We start from the raw sequence: 26,198 nt of genomic DNA, 5'->3' as shown, positions 1-26,198 counted from the left end.
CACCAAAGAAGTCGACCAGCGGTTAATCTTCTAAAAGTACGTTTGATCGTGTGTTTTTCGCAGATTGGTTGTTCCTTTGTTGCTGTTATATGAAAAACTGTATGACTTTGCAGGTTATGATCACGATTTTTCAAGAGAGGACTGTTAGTAGCCAACCTTGTAAACAAGGGAAGTTCATACTTCCCTGTGGCTTACAAACTCATGTTCGAGATTAATATTTCATCATAAACATCACGCAAGATCCAGAGAAATCTTACACGTATATGTAAGCTCATTTCCTCTCTCAGTACTTCCAAAATGCGACGAGACAAGGTTGTTTCTGTGTATTTCCTGTTCCTTTTTATCATTTTGGGAAACTGTATGACAAAGGACGAGATAGAGAGATTCAGGTAAGTTTAGAAAATAAACATAGTTCGCTACTGACAGCTTTATTTAATTAATTTTATATTTATTGTGCAATCAATTTTGTGATTATAACACCCAGCAAAATTAACATTTTCATACACAAACACGACGTTTTTCAAAGTCTGTTGAATGACCATGACTGGCTTAAAATCAATGAGATAACATTTTAAGACGTTTTTTAAACTAAATAAAGAATTATATAATAGTCATAATACAATAAGATCCAAATTTAAAAATCAGCCACAAGGAATATGCCCGTACAAATTACAAAAAAAAATATTCCCTCAGATATAAAGGATGCCAGATTTGGAAGAACCTGTTCCAACAGAAATTATAAACTCAAGATCACTATGTACTAATTCAAAACAAATATCAAAAAAATATCTCCAAACTCAATCAACTGAATTGAAATGTTAAAATGCATGTGAACATTGTTCACTTTTGATAATATATAGCCATATATTGTGAATTGTCAAGCCTGGTTCACACTAGTAACGTAATAACAAAAGGGCAAAGTCAAGCAAATGCAAATACAAATTTATGTTGATGTTTTATGTCACAAGTTTGAATAACATAACATTGCATGTGGTGTAACAGCAACATAATGACATAGAGATTGAAAACTGATCTTTTCTTTATGTCATTATATCCATGTCATTATGCGATAATTTATGCCAGCAGTAGCTTAACAGGGGCTCTCCCCGTAAAGCCCCAAATTGTTTGTCGAGGGCTCATGCTCCTTATGAGACCCTTACATAATTGTAACATCTATGTAATTTTCCTGGGGCAAATGAATGAAATAAATGAGAAAAAAAAAAGGAAAAAATTTATAGTGATCCTTGAATTAATAAATTTTTATCTTAAATGGGTAAGGTCCCTTGTTACTCTCTTTATGTCCATGTTTTTTCATATGCCCCACCAATCCAACCAATGAATGACTATAAATGTGAACAGGCCTGACCATGCCAACAAGATCCACTGTATCCCCCACTCTTGTTAGACAGTGTTGGGCTTTCTCTAGTGTTCCCAAATATTGGAGGGGAACGGGATGGGGGAAGAGGGAGTATGTGGTATGGGGACCTCCTGCCCCCTCCAGCCATAAATTAATAATACTGATAATATTGCGAGGTGATGTATGTAAGAGAATAAGCCAATGACATTGAGATCATCTCAACAGATACCTATCATAAATTCTTACATTCATGAGAAACAATTTACTGTAGTTTGCAAAAGTTGCTGTGAATCATGTTATGGTAACGTATAAAACTTAACCTAAAACCTTGTTGAAACGTGTGTTGAGAACTGGTAATAAATTTAATTATTAATAGTTATATCGTTGTTGTTATAATTATTAATTTAGGTTAGGTTAAACTGGTGGTTGGTGATCCAACCAGACCTTCCTGTAACTTCAGCTTTGTGAACAGTGCATTATAAAGATAATTCCCCAGGGGGTACTCAGGTTTTAAAAACTATTTTAGCAACTTGATATTGGCAGATATGAAGCATATAATTTCCTTGGTTGTCTGTATGTTCTCTTCTTGTAGACTGAAGACAAAAGCTATGTTCTATCATGGGTATAACAGTTACCTGGAACATGCCTATCCTTATGATGAATTGAAACCTTTGTCATGCAGTGGTGAGGATACTTGGGGAAGGTGAGATTTGAAACCTTTATTTTTTTATAAATCAATTTTTATTTGATTTACATAACGTACAATTTACAATAATTGCAATATTTACAGTACTAACAAATCAATAATTGCTACGCTTACATTATTAATAACACTAGGTAGTGCAGAAAAAAATGCAGAATACAAAGCACTTAAAATAAAGCCCTTAAATAAAGAATACAAGTGTCTATGTACAATGGGGTTACAATAGATTAAAATGATACGTTATTGCAAATAAAAACAAAACAAAAGCAAAAACAAAAACAAAAACTACATTACAAAACTAAGCTATCAAAGTCTATAGTATCCTTTATCAATTATGTGTGAGTATCAAAACCCCAGTTTCTTGGACCATCCTGAAATGCGCAGAACATATGCACAGTATGAAAAGGAGGTACAATAGCTATCCTTCATCTAGCATGCTAATTAGTCTGTTGTTAGTTAAGGTTTTAATCAAAAACTTTGGTTGAAAATGTACTTGTAAATTCAATGCTAGTTGGGCAATAATAATTATTGCAAGTAATTTTAATTAGTCTCATTATTTAGTAAGTATTATGAAAGTAATGAATTTTGTTAAATGTTTTCCAGCTATTCATTAACCTTGATAGATGCCTTGGATACTCTGCTGGTGAGAACACGATCCATTTTATTAAATAATTATGTAATTCTATTTTTAATTGTTAGCAGTAATGAACCACTTAATAATTAGTTTGATCAAGTAATTTAGGCCAACCCTTTTTTCCTAACATTTTGATATATTTTTTATTGTTATTGTAAATTATAATTATCATTATTATTATTAATTCATTTATTTTTGTTAGTGGTAATTTTTTTTAGCTGTTTAGCTGTGTTTAGCTATTTCTTGTTATGTCTTGCTTCTTGTTGACCATGATGTTTTTTAAAATTAGTGTAAATGGCGTTAGCTCTCGCGGTGAGCACTTTTGTTTTGCTCTTAGAGTAAACATCGAAACAAAATATTGTTTAAAAAGATAAAATAAAAAAATTAGGCCAGGACCTGTAAAAAAAAGTGGTCACAAAAAAAGTAGGTGGCCCTTGGTGGCAAAGCTTATTATTACAAATTTTGTTTAATATTGAAAAAACTACGAACATAAAGGAGGATCAGAAAATGGTAAATTCAACATTAGTGATCTAGGTCACCATAATAATTATAACATGGGTCTCCTTGTGTCTGAATTGGCTAGAGCGTCTGGCTGTCAGGAACTTTGATTTTTTTTTGTCCCCTGCTTGTAACAACATTTTTTAAAATTTAATGTACATGTAACTGTTGGATGTGAATATAAGCCAAAGGCAGTTTGTAGATGTACTTATTTATACTAATATCAAAGATTTTATAAACTATGAACTCAAAAGTTTTCCAGTCAATTCTGAATTCTAAACTGTGCAAGAATAAAAAAGACACAAATTCAACTTATAAGTAGAATATATTTAATGTCTTTCTAAAGATTCTTGGGAATGCTTCTGAGTTCCAAAGGATTTCAAAGTTGTTAGCAGAAACTCTGGATTTCGATATGGATATCAACGTCTCAGTGTTTGAAACAAACATAAGAGGTGAGTAATAATGATTAATGATAATGATAATAATTAAGATCCCCAGTTATTTACAGTTATAAGCAGTTGTGAAAAGAAAACCTGAAAAAATTCATGCTTGAATGGGTTTTAAACCCATGACCTCTGCGATGCCTGTGCAGTGCTCTACCAACTGAGCTATCAAGCCAACTGGGAGCTGGTCATATTGTGAGTTTGTAATGTACCCATGAAGGATGAATAAATGAAACATATGTTTGAACTGTGGGTGAAAGATTAAACAGAAGGAAGACCCCCACAGTTATTTAAATATGCAACTTACTGTAAGCAGTTGCAAAAAGAAAGCCTGAAAGAATAATCCCACTAACGCTTAAATAGGATTTGAATACACGATACAACCAGCTTCCAGTTGGCTTGATAGCTCAGTTTGTAGAGCACTGCACTGGCATTGCATGGTCAAGCAACCAGAGCAGGAGTTGAACCCGGGGCCTCCTGATTTGTCCGGCACCTTAACTGGTCGCCCATGCTGCTTCCCATGTAGCTATTTGTGACAAAAGACTTTTTATAGCCATTAAGTTCAGTAGAACTGACAAAGAACAGATCATTACAAATAAACTGGCAAATTAAAACTTTCAAGGATATAACTTTGAAAATTTTAGTGTGGAGGGGTACAATTTGGAGGCCAATTTCAGAAAAATCCATAGCTTTAGGAAGGAAGGATGGAGCACAAATTCCTTGCCTGGGAGTTTGGATGTTTGTCTGGAACTATACATTAATATAGGCCACCTTAAGGGAGCAAAATAATTATTACCCTTACGAAAATAGTGCCTATTTTATATCTATTTTATATGTATTTTTTAAGCTATTTTTTTCCTATTTTTTTTGTATTTTTTCTCTATTTTCAAGACTATTTTAAAGTTATTTTTTTACCTATTTTAAACCTATTATTTTGAAACAAAAAATAGTAAAAAAATAGACCAACCAGCAAGTCATAACTACCTAAAAGATAGCTTTAAAATAGCTTTAAAATAGCTATAAAATAGAGAAAAATGTGTATGCAATTTGAAATGTTGATTATAAAATAGGCTTAAAATAGTCATAAAACGGGGATAAAATAGTGGAAAAAACTGGGAAAATAGGATTTAAATAGGTTTAAAATAGAGATAAAACAGGGATAAAATAGGAAAAAAACTTGAAAAATAGGATATAAATAGGTTTAAAATAGACATAAAACAGGGATAAAATACCAAAAAATAGGGTTTAAAATAGGGCAATAAAATAGCTATAAAATAGGTTGAAAGTAGGTGACAGTTCAAACTGTATCTAGCTCCTCAGCCTAGATTTTCTAAAGGAGGTGTGCTTTAGTTGTAGTATCGGTCAATATTACATATCATAAATTTAATGATCAATAAATTATAGTCCTCATCTACCTACATATGTATATCTGGATGGTTAATAACATGCATTGCACACTATATGAATTTGTCATTCAAACCGTATACCACAGCCAGCTTGAGCAACAAACGTTATGAGTAACAGCAGGAAAATTTCACAATGAACTTCTCTGGAAAGAAACATTCAGAACATGGCTTTGTCTAGAAATTATTGTGTTAAGGTTTAAGGGGAAGTGCTAATAAGAAAGATGATTGGATTGATAAAAAAGATTGCACCTTTGCCATTTTCAACTGTGATATCAAGCAATGACCAATACTGCATTAGGCAAGTTAAAAATATTTTATTTGGTAATTGTTCCTGAGTTGTAGCAGCATAACTCACGATTCATAACTAAATCGAATCAGTAATAATCATAGCTTGGTAACGTGCATTTGATCTCCAGTGAAATTATATTTTTTATTGTACTGACTGTCCAGAAAATCGACCCGCGGGACTTCTCTTAGCCAGCGGGATTCAAAGCTCTTGCCTGAAATCAAGGCAATTGGTCAGCTGGTCCAAGATGGCAACTAAACCCAAACCACACAGCGTTTACATGTAGAAAGATTTAAAAGCGACATGAAAAGTATGCATTCTCCTAACGTCAAATGCAATAACAGATAAGAGTCTGGCAGTCATAAATGACTTAGCTCATATTTATCAGGATTTTTTCTGACTTGACTCTGAAGCTGCAGTCTCGAGTATTGGCCTTCACAATCTGTAGTAAAACAGAAAATTGTGCACTATATGAGTCAGTTTGTCTTATTGATCTATGCTGTTAGTATGATTTTTGACACATATTGCAGTGAGCTTTTCCCCCGTAACAATGATGAGTAAATTAAAAATATGAGGGTATACAGAATTTAACTCATGGTGCTAAAAAAGTATAGTGTATTATTGAGCATGTAAAAAATAATACTTATACATGTACTCCATGAAGTTAATCATGCAACTTGAATCAAAATCAAGATTAGACGAACAAGTCTTCAGCTTATACCAAGATATGATATTAATCTGGCTACAAAGTACTCCTTAAAAACGTTTGTGAAGGCTATAAATATTATGGAAAATCCAGTTCAGATTTGGCTTAATTTGCAGTGTACGGAATGTCATAGAATCTAAAGCATGTGGCAATTGATCAGAGGTTGGAGGAATGTATAGTTTGTAATTGTAATGTGAATCTCAACTGTTATTGAAGCCAGTTATGGTTTATTCTTTTCAGTGAAGCAGTATATTAAAAATAAATAAGGAATGTCTACCTCAACAATCTAGAATTGGGATCGAGCCATAAAATTTCAAGAAGCACATCTCATTCCAAGCAGACTATATTTATTTATAAAATCACACATTTTCATGCAGTTTCTCATCAAAATTATTAACTAAATCAAAGCATACCTGTTTCTTAAAGTAGTCATCCACATTATGCTGCTTGAAGACATCATTTTTAGCTTAACAGAAGTAAAAAAACAGGGGAAAGATGCCTGTAAAATGAATCCCGCTTAAAATCTGAAATGAAACGGTTTTTCTGCGAGCCTGCAGTGGCATGGCTGCTGACCAAAATAGCTTTGTTCATACCCAGTCTTCCCAGTCTGACTGAAATCCAAGATGGCTGCCATTGTTGCTGTGCAGTGACTCCACCGTTCTTTTGCCCGTTGTAAAAAGCTAGCCAGCATTGTACTTGAACGATTTATGATTCAAAACTTGCTGATCTTTTTGGCATTAAATGACCTCGAGATTAATTGAAGGTAATAGTGGTTTTCACAGTTTTCAGTGTCTTAATTAGTTGCCCATTTATGTATACATGGTTCAGAAAACTTACAAGAAAGAAGCTGTGAATTATGAATTCCAGTGTATAGTGGAAGTTCTGCTTTGTGTGAGTACAAAATAGCTGCCTCAAAATTGCATTTTTTGATACATTGTAAGCCAAGCTTGAATTGCTGAATAAAATAGGGAAAGAAAATAGCCATGCACAGGAAAAAAAACAGTATTAAAATAGACTATTTTATACATATTTTGCAATGGAATAGAATCTACCTCCAAAAATAGGAATAAAATAGTATTTTAAATCTATTTTGCCATTTGTTCAAGGTTGTCATGGATAAAATAGGATTATGATAGCCTATTTTTTTCATATTTTCCAAAGGAACTGGTCATAGTCAACCCTATGTGCAGAAAAATAGAAATAAAACAGTCTAATTTATCACTATTTTACTGAGCAACAGTGATGTTTCAAATTAAAATAGGATTAAAATAGCCTGTCGAACAAGCTATTTTTCAGCTTGTTATGAAAAAATAGAAATAAAATACACCACCTGGTTCAATCTTGCTTTAAAATAGGTTTAAAATAGAAGTAAAACTCAAATAAAATAGATGGTCTATTTTCCTTATCAGGTAAAATAGAAATAAAATATAATAAAGTGTGAATAAAATAGTATAAAAATAGGTGTGATAGGATTAAAATAGCCATAAAATAGAAATAAAATAGGACTGTTTTTGCAAGGGTAGTTTGCAATTTTAGCCATCTCCTTAAATAGAAGACGAGGAGGTCAGAACTGAGGGTTTTCCCTTATCTTTTGCTCACAGTTCCTCTGCCTTCTTTCCACTTTTGCAAACACAAATTGTCATGCATTATTAGAAATCAGCTCCATCCTATTTTTACCACTTTCATCATGTGAACACTATCAACATTTATCCTCATTCTCTTCCACTTTTGTCCTCCTAGATTCCAATGTAAACTTTCATTATTTAAGTTAACATAAAATTGTACTGAAAAGGTAGCTTGCCCTGAACAAAACTAGTTGCAATGTGGGCAACATACGAAATAAAAACACAAAGAAAGCATACTGCCACTTTAAGTGGTTTTTGCAAAATTATTGTTGGTTATGATTTCATAGTAAGAATCAGATCCAAATTGTTAATTTTGTTTAGAAGTGTGAATGTTCAAATGAACGAACAAGCTGTTTCGACTTCCCTGCAGAGTTGCGGTTCTTTGTTAATAATTTAAATGTTTGCAAGCATACTTTTTAGCAAGTAGATGTGGTTCTTTTTAGTTATTGGAGGCCTGTTGTCAGCTCACCTACTTGCCCAAAGAGCAGGTGTGAAGGTAGAGGAAGGTTGGCCATGCCAAGGGCCTTTGTTAAGACTAGCTGTGGATGCAGCAGAGAGGCTGCTACCAGGTTTGTTGCTCTTTAATTTGCCTTGTTTTATTTCAGTTTATTTTACTTTTTATTCACCTTCATTTATTATTTTTGATATTGCATACTACTTCATAGTGACTAATTAAAAATAATTGTGAGGTCTCCAGCTACAGCACTCATGTTTGTGTCAAGAGAACCCTAAGCCAAAATGACTGACATTTTAATTTCATTTTGTTTGCATTCAAATTAGCCCTGCTATCCTCGTTTTTGAGTTAAAGAATCAAAATAATATTTTACCTTGAACATAAGTGTGGTAGGGCAATGTTTCCCACGACTTCATCTCAGGAAACATCAAGATTGTTGGGAACAAAATTTATTTAACAGTTTCCCTTGAGACCAGTCATTAAGTGTTTACTATTTCCTTTGGCATGGGACCAGTGTATAATATGCTACTTTTTTGTAATACTCAATCACGGCATGTATTTCCGTTGCAGCATTTAGCACTCCAACTGGCATGCCTTATGGCACAGTGAATCTTCGTTATGGAGTCCCGCAATCGGAGACACCTATTACCTGCACGGCTGGGTGTGGCACATTTATTATAGAATTTGGAACAATCAGTGCTCTGACAGGTATAATGTCTCTGTGTATCAGACAATGAAACAACCCAGAAGTACTACAACTGCTATCCAATGTAGCTGAAAAATTAAGTTTGGAAATTGCAAAGCAGAAATTGAGTGGCTGAAGTGGCTTTTTCTTTTTTTAATTTATGGAATATTTTCAAACATAGATCCACACTACAAAAAGAACATTGGCTGGCCAATTAAGCCATTAGTCATTTTACTGTAAATACTGAGTTGTCATCATTGCATAGTCCATGCAGCAAGATACAGAAGAATACTCATCTGATAGAATAAATTTGAAATTGGCATTTGAATTTCCCCTCAAAGTTTGCTCAAAAAGGCATATTTAATTAACTTCTTTTTTGAGACGTTTTACATTGTACTTTTTTCTTGAACTACCATTTCCATACCATTTCACATCCTGGTTTCTAACTTTGTCTGCCATCACTAAATAAATGTGATGTTGAAGCAGTGATTATGTGACAAAGGGTGGAAGAGCTGTCGATCCCTTTTATAGACAGTGCAAGTCCTCTTTCAAGGTTTACTTTTGATGGCTTCCATCCTTCAGACAACTCCGAAAATAAATTCATTTGAACAATTTACACTTGTCTATTGTAATAGAATGCACCTAACAAAATAGTCAAGTGAACTAGGGAGATGTGGGGTAATTTAAATATGGATATAAAAAATATTAATATTTATTAATTCTCAGCTGATGGGAATTTGACAGTCAATTTGCAACCAGCATGTAATTGAAAATATTAATAATGGTTTAATAGTATGGAAGGATTTGACCTGATTTGACCCACTCATTAGGGCAGGATGTAGAATATAAAAAAGGAAAAAAACTTATAATAATGAAAACCCTCTAAAGTTATCTGTAAAATTAATGCCCTTTCAAAAATTGTTTATTGTTAAGGAATTCCTTTGTTTGCAACCTTTAAATTATTATCTTCTAAACTAACAAATAGAACTAAATAATGTTCAAGTCAGGATTGTTAGTAGGTACTTAAAATAATAAAATAAAAATTTGTAACTTCTTTGAATTCCTTTTGTTATCAATCAGGGGATAAAAGATTTTTGAATGCTGCTCTAAGAGCTCTGGAAGGACTGTGGAATAGCAGATCTAAACTAGGACTGGTGAGGGCATTACTTTGTTTAACCCTTTAAGCCCTAACAGTGACCTGCATCAAATTTCTCTTTGTAATATCAATGCTTATTCAATCCCTGAGGTCACGAGAATTAAGAATGTGATCACACAAGGTGGCTTTTCGTGATATTTTTATAACTTCTCCCCAGTATTTTTATAAGAAAAGTATGGGAACAAGATAGGAGAATTTGTTCTTTGATGTTAGGGGGGTTAAATATAAAACTTATCTAGTAATGTGTTATATTTAATTATTAATTTCTTTGGTGTTCCAGGTGGGTAACCATATTAACGTGCTGAATGGTCAATGGACAGCACAAGATGCAGGCATTGGAGCTGGTGTTGACTCTTACTTGGAGTACCTCTTAAAAGGAGGTATTTTGTTTGGATTACCAAGACTGATTGACATGTTTAAAGGTAATAATTAATTAGCAATTATTTTGAATTCTTTCTTTTAGCCCTACAGCATGTACATTGCATAAAGATTTGCCCAATCTTTCTCAGAAAGAGTTTATTAAATGAATGATTGGCAAAGCCTTAACTTTGCCTACTTTTGCATGTCCTGGAAATGCTAAATATAGCTACCACCGATTACTGTGACTTTGTTGACCTGAAAACTTAAGAAGAGTATGTAGTTGGGCGGGCATTTGACCGGGCAGGGGAGTTGGGAGAAGGGGGGGGGGGAGGTTGAGGTGTGAGTCCAAGGGGAACCCTCAAAGAAGTTCAATTTTGGAGAGATACATAGTACCTTGTCTATCAAATAGCATTTACCTAAAAGGTTATTAGATAGGGCAGTACTTTATGTGACTGTTGTTTTGTGACATTGCAGAATATTACAGCAAGATTGAACAATACCTGAAGATCAGTGACTGGTATGTGTGGGCACACATGGAGAAAGGTCAGATCACCATGCCAATCTTCCAGTCCTTAGATGCTTATTGGCCAGGACTTCAGGTGAATGATGTGAAGTCTCATTTGCATTCATTTGATGAGATGACAACATTTAAAGGGGCAGTGTCACCTGTTTGTGATGTTACTTTGATTGGCCAAAAACATATTTTGTATATTGTGCAGTTCCAGAAAAATCCATACGCACCCCAAGGAAGGTCATTAGAAATTCCTAGGGGTAGGGGAATCTTAAAAGCCAAAATTTTTGAAGCAAAGTATTTAGCTAAACTGGAATTTCATGAGGGGGGGGGGGGGGGGTGCAAATAAAAAAACCTTCCGTGGGGCGAGTATGAATATTTTCTGGAACTGCAGTGTATTAGACGGAATAGTTACTAATAACAATTATAGTGGTTCAGTGTTGTTAACCATAAGCCTACTACATGTATTATGGTCGTCCATACGTTTGAAAATTTGCTAAGTTTTGATTCGTAGTAGCTAAACTGAATTCATTCTCTCTAAACTTAATTTGCTGTTGCTAAACTGAAATCATTGTCACTACCTATCAATTTGCTGTCGTCAAATTCAAGTGATTCATTGCTGCTAAACTGAATTTGCTGTCGCTAAATTCAGTTCACATCTGCCTGATTAAAAGAAATCTGTAGCACAGCCACAGACTGATTTCCATTCACTCGCTCATTTTCTTTGTCAAATTGGGCCTAATGGACCCACTTAATTGGTGTGTGTAAATTATCCTTTAGATAATTTAATAGTTACTGTGCCAATATTGCTTTTAATTACCAAACTTCTTGACTGTGTTTTAATCTTATTTCCACAGACATTATGGGGAGACATAGGGCCGGCATCAAGGACTCTTCAAAAGTATCACAGTGTCTGGCGCCACTTTGGTTTTATTCCGGAGTTTTATCAGATTGCTTCTGGAGAGCCCTATTCTGGGAGAGCGGGATATCCGTTAAGACCAGGTGGGATAAAGGGACTCCATAAAAAAAACTCACAACTAACAAATTATCAGACTGAGTGTACTGTTGACTTGCATTGATTTGCTCTGTTACTGTTCAAATTCAACACCAAAGAAAAAATTTAAAATGCTTGGATGTGCCCTTACTGGCTTAATTAGTAATATGCAGATTGTTAGAATTAGATGATAGAGAAGGCTCAGTTGTCACTTATTGTTAAAGAAGACGAAAATGTTTTTTTCTGTTCGTTTAGTTTGAGGATGCATGGTTTAGGGGCCCAGAGTGGCCCTTAGTAACTCCGGGGGGTTACAGTCGACTCCCGATAACTGGAACCCTCGCTAACTCGAACCTCCTGCTAACTCGAACCAATTTTTCTTCCTTTCAGGTCATTTTCTATATAATTTTACCCTCGATAACTCGAACTCCCGATAACTCGAACCTTTTTCAATTTCCCCTAAAGGTTCGAGTTATCGGGAGTCGACTGTACTTCCTTATAAGAGGCTAATGGGGATGTGCCACTGGATGGGGTCGCATTTTCACGACTGGATTGACTAGAATGGGGTGACCGTCGCATTTTCGATAGAGTTACTAGAATGGGGTCGCACATTTTTGGATTTTTGGGGTGAGAAAATTCTATTAAGTAGGGATTCAAAATGGTCTCGGTTAAAAAGTTCAGAAAGTTGTTGTTTATTAAATGTAACAATCACCTTGCATTACATTCTGTTCTTGAAAGTAGATGCAAAAGTGACTTAGTTGGGATCGCGAAAATTACATTTTCCCAAAAAGTGACTAAGATGGGGTCTATAACTGGCCACAAAATAGACTATAAAGGGGTAGGAGGTCTGAGAGGCCAGCGGCACATACCCAGCAAAACTTAACCCAAGTATTCCCCCCGGAAACTACAATCCACACAATGGCGAGTTGTAAAATTTAACAATGGTGCGCTATATACATTTTACCATTCTAAAGGCACAAGATTGACACAAAATACTCCCAATTAACAACTTACTACTAAATGACATCTGGGATACCAAAGCTAGTTAACCCTGGATCTGTAGTACTGTTAAGGTTGTCGCACAATAAAAATACATTATAAGTACAATGACAATAATTATACTGTTGGGAAAACCCTCACAATCAATAAAGATTATTCCAAAAGATTTTTATCCTTAAGTTTTTACTTACTAGGCTTTTTCTGTACCATTGGCATAAAGTCAGTTTACTTTTAAACAGAGATTATAGTCAATTGGCTTTCAAACGACGCGACCTAGATGTATAAAGGTATATGGGGACCTGAAGTAGCTATTGCAGGAAACTAACAATGAAAGTGCTTAAGATAACCTGTGACGCACCATGTCACTTGTTGCCAGGATGGGTCTCAGTTTACTGTTGATGAATTGTAAAATGGCCAGTATATGTTATGCATACTTACAGCTTCTTTTGTTAACATATTTGGCAGAGTTGATTGAAAGCGCCATGTATTTGTACCGTGCAACAAAGGATCCTTACTTCCTTGAAGTGGGAAGAGACATGTTGGAATCTATAGAAACCAGTGCAAGAACACCCTGTGGATATGCTACTGTAAGTATAACAGCCATGTGGGCCAGCCCCAGTTGTTCAAAGAGTGGATAACTTTATCCAGCGGATAAGTCACTATCCAGCGGATAAAATGTATTCCATCATCACATTTTATCTGCAGGATAGTGATTTATCCACAGGATAAAGTTATCCACTGTTTGATGGAGCATGGTTGTTTAGTTTTGTTTGAAAAGGAAGATATACTTTAATTCATTCAACCTATGGCCTTCTAACTAGTTTGGACGTTCTACCACTGAGCTACAGGAGACTCGTGGGAGCTAAAGGCCATTAATTAAAACTAGGTTTATGAGACAAACATCCTGCATACTGCTAGGATTTGAATGTCGATGTGTGGTATGTGTGTGAAAAAAATGGTTTCTTCTACAACACAATATACTTCGACCCAACAATATTAACCACCACAGCACAACACCACCACCTTAAAATCTGACATTATGATGGGCACTATGAATTTATAACAAGACGACTGTACATCATAATTTACGACTTTACGTATAACACCACAACTGTTCACAAGTTGCAAAGTATTTGAAGATTTGTTACAAGTTGCAGCTTATTTAAAGATTTGTAACAAGTTGCAAAACGTATGAATTTGTGGATTGTAACAACTACCAAAACGTATTCAGTGAGCATTTGTAAAAACTTGCAAAACGTATTAAAGATTTGTAACGAGTTACAAAACATATTTGAAGATTTGTAACAACTAACAAAATGTATTTGAAGATTTGTAACAACTTGCAAAACGTATAAATTTGTGGATTTGTAACAACTACCAAAACGTATTCTTTATCTTCATCTTTATTACAATTCAATGGCAACAACGAAGTTCGTACAGTGGATTATTCAGTGAGCATTATTTTGTAATAACTTGCATTTGAAGATTTGTAATAACTCATATGTACAACTTCTATTTTGTAGTATCTGGAGTGGTTCTAACATCTGCGCATGTGTAACTATTTGTTTGTCTTGTAAAGATGTATAACTGAACTTTTACCTTTTAACTTCTTGTGATGGCGTGCAAATACTTTAAAACTGATGGTATGTGACCACTTGTGAGATCTTGTGATAAAGTGTAACAAACTTTTGTGAAATAAATTTTTTTTTACAGTGTTTGTCAAGTTCCAACTTTTCCGTATAACTTTTAACGTTGTTTGACAAAGTGAAATCTTACCTGGAACGATGTACACTGTATTTGTAACGCATTGAGATGATACTGCAAACCTTTTTGTTTACAACACTCAGTCCACTTTGGGAATTTATTGTATCTCAGCGGCTAGTCATTCAGTCTCGTTGGGGAGGAAAGGGATTCACCCAGACGACCGTAGACAAAAATCTGACCAGTTTGAAATTTAAGGCTGATCATTTTTATCCTTTTTTTTTAGATAAAAGATGTGAAAACACATGAAAAAGAAGATAGAATGGAATCGTTTTTCTTGGCAGAGACAACCAAGTATTTATATCTGTTATTTGACGAACATAACTTCATTCATCAGAGCAATGGGTCGTTGGATCATCAAATGGCGCCTTCCTCCTCCCTGTCTTGTACCACTGGTTCTGCAGGGTATGTTTTCAATACAGAAGCTCATCCTATAGACATTGGTGCTGTTCATTGCTGTTCATCTTCGAGGCTTACACATTTGTCAGAAGATTTAAAGATACAACAGTTGTTTGGAATAAGAACTAAAGGAGATCTAAAAGGATCATCAGACGAGAGTAATGACAATAAGGAAAAGGCAAGAACTTTCACTGGAGAATATACTTGTAAAGCAAGGCCTTTCAGCAAGAAACTTTCAATGTTTGGTGCTTTTATTGAGGAGCTGTCAGCTGGGAGCCCTTGATAAAAGATATTAATAATGGTTTATGCAGCCTTAGGGGTTATCATATTTAATAATTAAATAAATTATAATTCCAAAAGAAGAAACTATTTTGTACAAAGAACTAATTAAAAAAATTATTTGCTAAGTCCAAAATGAATGTAGAAGGATGATTAGATGAAATTAATGGTGCCATGTCAATGTTTGAGAGACAAGAATTTTTATCAGGCATACACTTTTTAAGGCCTGTTTACACACTTTACACAGATGCAAATTTTGTTGCCCCTCACTGTGACTTTTCTTGTGCAAGGATGAGACTTCGAATCACATGCATAGACCAGCTACAATTTCAGTGCAATTTTGGCTCAATGTCACTGTATGTTTTCTGGGAAATCCTACAAATTTGCATCAAGTTACAAAGTATACATACTCGAAACCCCTGCAACATTATGGCAATAAATTGCACTGAAATGGCTGCTAGTTTACACATGCAATTTAAACTGCAACAATTACATGGGCACACCAACAAATGTCGCAGTCAATATTGCAACAAAAATTGCACAACAAACGGGCCTTAAGGCAAGACCTTTTCATGAGAAACTTTTATTAAAAATTCATCAGGGAATAGTTGACAATTAAAACTATTTCGACATCCATAATCATGGTTATTTTAAATCATATTTAACACATAAAAACTCCAAAACAATTATTATTTTCTACAAAAGAAACCTAAATTACTAGGTAAGTGCAAACTTTCTTTTGATTATTTTTGTAACAAAAAGGCCTAAATATTTTTGTGTTTTCCTATAATTGCAATTATTTTTAGTGTCTTAAAAAGAGAACACTCAAGTCAAACTGAGCAAATAGAATAAAAAGTCAAGCTGTGCCTTGTTGGCTAAATTACTACTAACTAATAATTTATTATTACTTATAATTAAATAAGTAGAACTTAAATTAATAATGTAGTTAACACGTAGAAGGGTAAATTTCGAAAATGGGAAATTAACGCAAGTACAGAGATTGTACATTATGCATCAAGCAAGAAAACGTTTCATGAATTCCAAAGCCATTTCGGCCCAAACACACTGAAAGAAGCACTGAGAAAGACAACAAATTATGAATGTAAGGGTTGACCCAAAATATCCTAAGTTATCTATACAAGGTTGAAATACAAGTACAGAACTGTAACAGGAAGAGATTTTCCCTACTAAAGAATTTTTGAATAAAAACATTGAAATAAAAGTATTAATGCAACCTGTTATTAGTGTTACTTCAAATGACTTAAACATATTTGTATGGATGTGAATGTTAAAATTATAATGGTTCAATTTTGCCCCGATAACCCAACATGTGCACAGAAACTTATTGTGAATGAGTAAAAAATTACGCAAAAATGTCCAGGTAATCACAAGTAACACTGGTCAAACAAAATAATTTTGCGCACTTCTTTTGACAGCCATCATGTTGTATGATGATAATAACCAGCTACTTCACAGTGTACAGTCTTAGTCTCTTGGCAAGTCAATGCATTCTAAATGCCTTGACACCTCTTCGACAATCTTCCTACTTCCACCAGCTAATACACGACGGGCCATCATGTCCAGTGGTCCACCTAAACCAACAAACATTCTGGTTTAACTGAAAGTTTATACTAATTGGTTGTGGTGCAAAAATTCACTTGGTGAAAACTGGCCGACCTTAATTCCCACCATACACATTTAATGACTGTCATCATCATTCTTCAAAGTGCTTTGTGATGAAGGCAAAAGACAAGTTCAATAAACAAGATTTGAATGCAATGTTTTGATTGCAAATCTTTAACTGTAGACCAAGTGCAATAAATGAATCAAAATTTGGGGTCACATCAAGCTGTACAGGATCAGAGATCAACAGGGTAGGTTCCAGGGGCTGCTGGTCTGTGATCTGGGAACACAAGCCATGAACAGCCTCAGCCAGGAGTTTATAGGAGGTTCAAAAATGTATTAATAATTCATAAGCTCCATTGACCTATCAAATGGTCGATAATACATCACGTGCAGTGACTTTAAATCGATAAACTTCCTCCTTATTAGTATGCAGTGTTTTATCAGCTGATAAAACACTCCTCATTAGTATGCGGCGTTTTTCTCGTATGCTCATTTCCAAATATGTTCACAAAAGCATAATTGTTATGAACTCTATTGACACAGGCTTCTCCAGGAATGTTTTTGAAGCCGTTCAAAAAACTCTTGGCACACGTTTTATAGGGTCTAAAACCAGACAAAACACTCCTGCTCGTTTTTTGAACATTATTAAACAGGAATTGCATTTTGCACTACATCCAGAAACTTTGTTGGCTGGCAGGGGGATGGGGTTACTCAATAACATTTTATATGGGGAGGCTCCACACAGGGGTTTAAAAATAATACCCCTATCAAATTTGTACCACCCCCTTTCTTTCTGCAAAGATACGCCAAAGGAAGGGGAGGACTATTCACACCAATCTTTCCCCAGTAATTTCTTCCAGGAATTAGATCTCAGATTTTACTACCCTTTCTAATTTATTTACTATATCTAATTTATTGTGATCCTTTCAAGTACAGTCAACTCTCGCCTTACGGACACTCCGATAATACAGACAGCAGCTAAATCCCTGGCAAAAATAGAGTACAGACGTTTGACTGAATTAAATTCCTGCATTACAGACCCTCGCTATTAAGGACACTAACTTGCGGAACCGAGAGTGTCTACAATAACGAGAGTTGACTGTAGTAAAATTTTAAATTTCACTACCTTTCACCGGCCCTTTCCCATGGGAAAATATGGAGCCTGATGCCATATTTCAGGGGCACCCAATGGATTGTTTCGGTAAATTATCTGTTCGGAGGGCCCTTAATTCCCCTACAATTTTCTGAAGGGAATTTTCACTTCGAACTTTCATGATATGGGAAATTTAAAGCCTAGTGTTTTCGGATTGATAAAAATGTCGTTTTGGGTACCGAAAAAAGGTCAGCTAAGATTTTCGGAAAGGAAATAAGACGTAAGGTTTTCGGGAAATGGACAAAAATGCCCTAGTAATTTCGAAAAGACTCAAGTTCCCCTAGAATGACCGAACAGAAAAAAATATTATAGCGCAGCCTAAAATGAACCTACAGAGCTTTAAAGGCACTCCAGATAGCCTAAAATAGCATTTCAAAGGATCTGAGAGGAAACTGTCGTTGGGTGCCCCTGATATTTAAAACCCATTATACCACCCTACTCCCAAATCCCCACTTCCCCAAGAATATACAGCCATACTGAAAAGAGGATCCTGAACATAGCTTGCAAGTAACTAATAAGAGTAAATGAAGAGCTTGGTGTATAACTGACTTATAGTGGGTTTCAGATCTCTTTTCGTTGTTTTAGCTCAGATTCACCCAACTTTTTGCATGTTGCCGGAAATGTTGGAACAATATTTCCTGAGGGAATTGAAGGCCACACGCAAAAAATCCAGTGAATCTGAGCTAAAAAAAACAAACAGCTATCTAAAATAAATGCACTGTAGGTTGTTTATGCACAAACCGTTCAAATGCTACACAACATGCACATGGACAGCAAGAGCAATGGGTATGCAGCTCAGAATAGGAAAAAGCACTGTCAAATGATCCTCATACCTGAAGGATCTAAAAGAACTCCTCCAGCCTCTTCAACTATTAATCCAGCTGCAGCAATATCCCAAACATGAATTCCAAACTCATAATAAATGTCAGCGCTGCCACTTGCTACTGAGCACAGGTTGAGTGCTGCTGATCCCTGCATTCTAATGCTGTCAAACACAAATTGAAATGACAAAATTATTACCAAATATTTTATTACTACCTACAATGCAAACATTTTAATGTGACTGTCTGTCAGTAACATTGTAACCTGGCCTGTGGATTTTAACCCTTTAACCCCTAACAGTGATCAGCATCAAATTTCTCCTTGTAATGTCAATGCTTATCTGACGTCATGAGAATTAAGGATATGAACACCCAAGGTGTATTTTTTATAATAACCTCTCCCCAGTACTTTTATAAGATGGGAGGGTTAAACAATGGCAAGTCTCAGTCCATGACAATGCTCTCAATTCTTATGATCACTGCAAATCCCTTATAGAGGTCACGATTTTCAAGCACCTGAAAAACTAAGTAATGCAATCAAACTCTCTTGAGCCACTGACCATTACCACTTCTCCAGAGACTACTTGACCATGATACCAATTTTTCTTTTCCCTCTTTTTTAGTGAAAAACCACCACAAATATTTGAAACCTTTTGAAGGCACCAACTCTCAATCCTCTACAAACATCTTTCCTGAAATTTTGGGTGTGACTGCTTAATTACAAGGGGGTTCACTGTATTTCATATGTTTTAATCATCATAATGTCAGACTGTGTTGGTAGACGCTGTTCTGTACTAACACAACGAATGAAAAGTGGTTTCTAGAGAGCTTTCTTCCAAGTGAAAATACAGTAAATGTTCAAAACATACCTCTAGTTAGCATAACAGTATACTATTATATTAAAAAGGTTTCATTACCCATGAACTCTGACTGGTTCCTGTGCAAGTGTTCTAAAGTTCTTTTGCACTACTTCCATGTTTGGAACTTCCCTGGATGTACCTAACTCAGTAATAACAAGAGCTCTGCTAAGATCTGCAAAAGATAACAAGAAACAAAAAAGGATAATCAATAGATAGGAACACTCAGATTTTTTTTTCAAGTTTGCCTGTGTCACTTACTGAATAATACAATTACATCATTCTCGTTTATCTAAATTGTATGAAAAGTGGTTTTGCCATGCAAAACAAGTGTCCTCTACAGCTATTTTAGTGTTAATTAGTTATATTATATTATTAGTATTAGTAATATTAGTTGTAACATTATAATTATGTAGGTAAGTAACTTATTTGCTGTATTAATATCAATTTGTTTCAATAAAGAATTATATAAAATAAAATAAAATAAAATAAAATAAAAAGAAGTGTCCTCTACAGCTATGGCAAATTATATTGAAATAGTAAAGACATTCATTTGTCTGAGAAGTTTGACAAATAAATCGCATGACAACCCCGAAACAGGAAGAGCCAGGACAACTCACTATTAATAGCAACTGCTTGTAACAGAGTGTAGCTCTACAAGGTTGCATTAATTTGTAAAAGGCATAGACTGAAATTACTTTAATATTAAGTTTTTGGAATTTTGAAACAAAGAATAAAGCCAGACAACAGGAAAATAATTACAACCAGGTAAATTTACTTTGTCTTTTAAAACACAAAATATTTAATTTAATTTTATTTAATTTAATATATTAGGTAAATTTTGCATTGTTCACCTGTACAACCAGAACAATGCAGTTGCTTCCCATTACAAAACGCTCCAGAGCCTCTCCTTGCAGTGTACATCTCATCCTTTATACAGCTGTACACTACGCCAATTTCTATCTTTAGAAAAAATAGGTCAAACAGTTCAGTTGTTATATTGGATGTGTTCATGTGTTGATGTTTGGGACAGAGGGCACTACGTTATCAGAGTACAGACGCCAACAAAATGCGACAAATGTTTGGAGTAAGTCTGTTAGTGGGGTACATTTTCATCATTGCTAGAAACTGCCTGGAGCGCATAGAAATGACAGGGTGATAAGTAAACATTTTAAATTAATATTGATATTTTATCTAGAAACTGAAGGTACAAGAATACTCTTTCATGGGATAGCTTCAACTCCATCTCATTTTCATCCCTATCATGTTTTAGAATGAATAATAATAATAATAATAATAATAATAATAATAATAATAATGATAATAATAATAATTTGTTGCTTATAGAGTGCTATTTACAAACACAGATCAATAGCACTTTGCAATCAAAAATACTAATAACATCTCTAATTCTAATTAATTACACAATTCTGGTTGGTGAATATATAAAATTGAACCACTTCTGAAAATTAATAATTTCTTAAAAAGAAAAGTTGAATTCTTAAAAGTTTCTTCTAAAACAACAACTGAACAAAGAATTTCAACTCAGCCTGACCTTAACCAGGGGCTTATTTCTCAAACCTACTAAAGAGCTTTTGAGCACAGCTAGTCAAGACTTCAGTAAGTTTCAAACCCTTTTTCTACTGATTGGTGCAAGTCCTTAGAGAGTTTTCAACATTTTAGCTTTCAAAAATTGTAAAAAAAAAACCCCGTTATTTCTGATAGTGGACAGGTTGTATGTATTAATTACTAAAATTAGTTTTTCAGGTCCAAAATGTTCTGAAACATTTGAGAAATACATGTACACATGAGGCCCTGTTTCTGTTGCAGATGTCTATTAGATTTACACTGGCAAATGGGATTCAATAACATGCACATTTAATGGGGCTAAATGTAATTTAGGTGTGGTTAAACTTGAGACAATGCTGGCCAGGGGTCAACCCCTTCAAGTTATGCGGGGTAGTCTGAGGGTTTTCGCAGGGCCTCAGTTAATCTTCAGCCCTCTTGTTGATGTCAATCCATTTTGCTGGCATTGTGCCGTGTATACAGTTGCAGAAAAAGCTTTTGCTCCCATCCCTCTCCCTCTCTGAGAATTAGTAAGTATTTAATTTTCCACTGAGTATTCAGTGTGAGGGTGCCTGGGTTGTTGCCACTCACAGGGTTGTCATGGTTACCTGTCACACTTGCTAGTGGCTCCCACAGACTTTGCAGGCATATTCCCCAAACTCATCTACTGGTGATGAGGTTAATGATAGTATTATATTAACAATAATAATTATTATTTATTTAATTATTATTGTACCTGCTTGTTTATTGCCAAACCTATACATACTGCCACCAAAGGGTACCTGAAAAGAAAACAAATTACAGTCTTGGGTTAAGCCAATCCCTTCAAGTTCCAAAACCAATATTCACATTCTTCTAACTGTTCCCTATGTAAATTTTCTTATGATTGCAGACATGTTGGACATATTTGTTTGAAAATTAAGTTGATCAGAGAAGAATATACCCCCTCCATGATAGGGCTCCAGAAAAATGAATTCACATTTTGTCAGAAATTTATCATTACAGATAAGGCCTTTCTCTAACAAGCCCACTTTTCATGGAACTCAAGAAAATCAGCTTCCATGTGACAGGTTGTGTAAAACTCGACGTCCAGGATAACTGGTGATGTCTCAGACTGATGTTTTTCAGTTTGAAGTGAATTCATAATACATTGTGTAATAATAAACATCTTACCTGTGCTGAGTTGTGACCATTGTTATGTACATAGTCTAGAATATATTTTGATTGGTTCCTTAATTGCATTGTGAATGATTTTCATTTTTAACTTTTTAATGGTATTTTAAATCATTTTCATTTCTGGTACAAGTATCATCTTAAGATTTTTAATGTTGGAGAGTTATCTTAGTATGGGAATTCAGCTTCTCCAATAATAATATTGGAGAAGCTGAATTCCCATTAAAATTACTACAGTCTCGTGTGGTCAGGGGCGGGGGGACTAGAGACTAATAAATATAATTCTTCAGTCATGTAAGTCCCCCCCACCCACCCCACCGGGCCCACTCTAGACATATCAATTAAAATTCGGCAATGGGCTTATTAATTAAACTGACCTTGCTCTTCTCACCTGTGAACAAAGTTGGTTGTACCATCTATGGGATCAATAATCCATGTTGGATTGTTTGTGAGGTTACAACTCTCTCCAGAACTTACTGACTCCTCACCAATAAAACTGAGGAGAAAAAGAGCACTCAATGTACAAGATGTGCAGGGCTTCTAAACTCTCTTTTGAGTCAACAAAAACTGTACATGCTTTAAATCACCTCCTCCACCACTAAGCACCCTCCTTGACCAATCCAGATTCTAAATCAACTTCTACCAAGGTCTAAAACAAACTGTGTTGAGTGTTATATAAAAAGACATAAAAACTTTATTTATCCATGGTGGTAATTAAGGCTAGAAAGCTTATGGGGCCGTGCCTTCCCCCCCCCCCCCCCCAAAAAAAAAAAATTCAAAATTTCAAAATTTCTTGACCCTTGCTCTACAACTTGGTCTATATCTCAGATAAATACAAAATCTAATCACAAGCATACAAAATCTGTGTCCATATGTTGTATGGTGGAAGGCGACTCGGCTGAAAAGTTCAGTTCTCTAAGAAATGATGATCGCCAAACCCTTTTCTTGAAGGCCTTGATTCCAGTGCCATTTGCAAGTGGTGAGAGGAGATTCCCGATGACGGCAACTTGGTTGACATTATTATTTTGATGGGTGAGATCAGGCAAAAAAATTAAAAAAAATTTATGATGAAATCCCTTTCCAGAAACTTGATCCTTTACATTAGTGGACATATGCTGACTTGCAAAAGGATGTTGACACTATCAAGATATATTAACTACCTGTGAGAGGGAAATTTTTGCCTTAGAGTTCCTATAATTAAATCCTCCACTTGCTTGTCTGTTTCTGTGACTAAATCTGTTCCACAGGATTTTGTGTCAATGGTCTTCTCCTTGTAAAAGGCTTCCCGAACAACCTGTGATTGGTGGAGACATGATATAAATAATTATAATATTTAGTGTCTGTCATTATGTATTTTACCCAAGAATATTTTCATTGCCCCACACTGCCTATTTCACTCTAAGTAACCAAAGATAATTTGCTATCGTCCTTCTTCTCCCATCCTGACTTGCAAAGCTCTAAACTAAGGTCCCATTTATATCAAGAAAAGTTGTCCTGGCCGGTAGAAGGGTCACTCGCCTACCCGAGCTACCCTGGGCGAGCCAACTTTTCCTACATTTCCTTACAAAACTTGGCGAACCATTCACATGAGAAACAAAAAGTTGGCTTGGCTGGAAGAGTGACGCGCCTAGCCGGGTCACCCGTTTTCGATGGTATGGTCACCCTCCTAGCTGGGCCAACTTTTCTCCATATAAACACTTTGGTTCGCCTAGTTGGGTCAACTCTGCCAAGGCGAGACAATCAGAGCATGTGCAAGGGGTCAACTTTTTTCTCATATAAACGCTCGCTGAAATTGACTCGGCTGGGAGGGTGACCCTCTTTCCCGAGACAACTTTTGTCCATATAAACGGGGCCTAAGAATATGATAAATTAAGAATCACAATTGACCAATCCAGTTTTCGAATTTTTGCATTTCCACAGACTGTACCCATCAACCACACACCCTCACTAAAACATTCCAAGGAGTAACCCTCCTCCCAGGCTCTGTGTCAAGTTGTCGGGTTTTTTTTTTAAGTCAGACCACCCTCTGTTCCAAGTCCGAGGGGTGCGTGTTTCCATTGACTCGTATGATGGGACATCATTCTCAAAATTGAACCCAATTTACTGACGCAGTCCGCTTAAAGCACTATTACTAGTCTGGATTTGTGAGTCAGGCATGAGAAATTGGCATGTATGTTGTCGTAAATGCCAGTATAGAGACGGGTCTCTGTAAAATGCAGACTGGATGGCGGCGGATGGCGGATGACAAAATGCGGATAATAAAATGCGGATGGAAAAATGCGGATGACAAAAAAATTAAAATAATAAATAAATAAATAAATAAATAAATAAACAATTTCTTACGCCCAATTTCTTGTAGAAAAATATGTAAAAATTACGTGAAAATTAAGTACTGATTCATGCCGAAAGACCTACGCTATGGCTTGACTTTTGTTATATGTTATGAAGTTGCACTAGGAAATAGCCGGAACAATTTTTCTAACCGCTTTGCTTGACTTGAGGCAATGGTACATCTAAAAGCTGTTTGCACGCCACTAAAAATCGATTTAACGGAAATATCTCATTCGCGTTTCAAGCAATACAAGAACCCTTAGCTCATGACACAAATCAATGTTTGGGGGTATTTTATTAATATTTGGGGGATTTCTAGGTATATTTGGGAGGAGATAGTTTTTATCAAAAGAGTAAATAAGAAATAGTTAAGATTTGATGTAGTTAAAAGATTAGAATTTGAAGTTAAAAATTGACGGACACTCAAACAGTCCCCTACCAACCTGATGAGCTTTTCGGTTGGGGGCAACTGTCTGTTGGTGTTCCAAAAATAACTCAGACATCGGTTAACCCAGGTGCCCGGTTCATTCACTCGAGTTACTAACGCTAACAAGCCTTTCTACAGGTGCTGTGCACGTACAAACGCTCCATGCAAAATTGACAACTATATAGGGTAGGGTCGATCAAGTACTGTAGTGGTAGTAGTGTAGTTTTCTTTGTTAAATGTGAGCAATAAAGATGGAAAAAAAAGACTAGTGATGATGTTAAGTTGAAAAGTAGAACGGAGCCCGATGATCAAGCACATCTTCTTCGATGAAAGTTCTTTCTTTTTTTGGATCCGACGATACATGAAGAAAAATGTGGGATATCTGTCATTAATTAATTTATCAATTTATTTATTATTTTAATTTTTTTGTCATCTGCATTTTATTATCCGCATTTTATCATCCGCCATCCGCCATCCACCATCCGCCGCTATCCGGTCTGCGTTTTACAGAGACCCTATAGAGACCTTTAGAATCTAGCACAAGTTCGAGTACGAATTTTTCCATTGGAGAGCGCGCGCGAGTGAAAGCTACCTCCACCCGGCCTGCTATCGTCATTCAAAACAACTGCGTCAATTTCGTCGATCGCAAAGAGTAGAATGCAGCTTTCTGGAAAATAACTCTTCATAGTACTCCGCTAAAAATTTGAAGTCAAATCTTATATTCCCGGGTCATACTTGAACCGCGTTGAACTAGAATCCAGAGGTCTCTATAAGAACATAATTGCAACGAAACGCAGCCAATGTTTGTTTTAGCCGGTAAAATAAATCAAAGAAATATAACTTATCTCGGTTTTGATATTACCTCTCCTGCCTTTCGTGCTATGCCCAATACAACATCAAAGAATTCCTGAATTTCTTGTTCACTAGCCTGAACGAGTTCGTCCGCCATCTTGAAGTGAAAAGAGTGCGATGGATTATGGGAAAAAAGTAG

General features: G+C 35.4%; 2 protein-coding genes across 4 annotated transcripts; one reads left to right on the top strand and one right to left on the bottom strand.

The window, feature by feature from the left end:
• Nucleotides 1-46: 46 nt before the first annotated feature.
• LOC146480650 (ER degradation-enhancing alpha-mannosidase-like protein 2) lies at nt 47-16,491 on the top strand. 2 transcript variants are annotated; one of them, XM_085109825.1, is made up of 12 exons: nt 47-389; nt 1,950-2,060; nt 2,664-2,703; nt 3,539-3,644; nt 8,102-8,227; nt 8,683-8,820; nt 9,878-9,951; nt 10,234-10,375; nt 10,788-10,912; nt 11,682-11,826; nt 13,280-13,401; nt 14,802-16,491. In XM_085109825.1, the coding sequence occupies exons 1-12, from the start codon at nt 298-300 to the stop codon at nt 15,255-15,257; spliced, it is 1,677 nt and encodes a 558-aa protein (XP_084965951.1). In that variant the 5' UTR covers nt 47-297; the 3' UTR covers nt 15,258-16,491. The 2 variants fall into 2 exon arrangements, with proteins under 2 accessions (XP_084965951.1, XP_084965952.1); XM_085109826.1 differs by lacking the exon at nt 14,802-16,491 and adding an exon at nt 13,566-13,627 and having other exon boundaries at nt 13,280-13,432.
• On the bottom strand, nt 15,819-26,194 carry LOC146480649 (inositol monophosphatase 1-like). 2 transcript variants are annotated; one of them, XM_085109833.1, is made up of 8 exons: nt 26,070-26,194; nt 23,610-23,743; nt 22,841-22,945; nt 22,013-22,058; nt 20,565-20,673; nt 19,771-19,885; nt 18,866-19,017; nt 15,819-16,845 (listed from the first exon to the last, which is right to left on the bottom strand). In XM_085109833.1, the coding sequence occupies exons 1-8, from the start codon at nt 26,154-26,156 to the stop codon at nt 16,739-16,741; spliced, it is 855 nt and encodes a 284-aa protein (XP_084965959.1). In that variant the 5' UTR covers nt 26,157-26,194; the 3' UTR covers nt 15,819-16,738. The 2 variants fall into 2 exon arrangements, with proteins under 2 accessions (XP_084965959.1, XP_084965960.1); XM_085109834.1 differs by lacking the exon at nt 15,819-16,845 and adding an exon at nt 16,895-16,982.
• Between the last annotated feature and the right edge of the window lie 4 nt (nt 26,195-26,198).

This window comes from Pavona decussata, unplaced genomic scaffold (assembly GCF_977016875.1).
Source record: "Pavona decussata unplaced genomic scaffold, jaPavDecu1.1 SCAFFOLD_53, whole genome shotgun sequence".
Lineage (NCBI taxonomy): Eukaryota > Metazoa > Cnidaria > Anthozoa > Scleractinia > Agariciidae > Pavona > Pavona decussata.
Note: the sequence above shows the minus strand (reverse complement) of the source record. Positions and strands in the feature narration are given on the sequence as shown.

What these genes read in the sequence shown, in the direction of transcription:
- LOC146480650 (XM_085109825.1), top strand. Translation starts at nt 298, where the DNA reads ATGCGACGAGACAAGGTTGTTTCTGTGTATTTCCTGTTCCTTTTTATC. An exon ending in GGGATATCCGTTAAGACCAG is followed by an intron (nt 11,827 to 13,279) that starts GTGGGATAAAGG and finishes CATATTTGGCAG; the next exon opens with AGTTGATTGAAAGCGCCATG. An exon ending in CACCCTGTGGATATGCTACT is followed by an intron (nt 13,402 to 14,801) that starts GTAAGTATAACA and finishes CTTTTTTTTTAG; the next exon opens with ATAAAAGATGTGAAAACACA.
- LOC146480649 (XM_085109833.1), bottom strand. Translation starts at nt 26,156, where the DNA reads ATGGCGGACGAACTCGTTCAGGCTAGTGAACAAGAAATTCAGGAATTC. An exon ending in GCATTGTTCTGGTTGTACAG is followed by an intron (nt 19,886 to 20,564) that starts GTGAACAATGCA and finishes TATCTTTTGCAG; the next exon opens with ATCTTAGCAGAGCTCTTGTT. An exon ending in GAACCAGTCAGAGTTCATGG is followed by an intron (nt 19,018 to 19,770) that starts GTAATGAAACCT and finishes TGTGTTTGACAG; the next exon opens with CATTAGAATGCAGGGATCAG.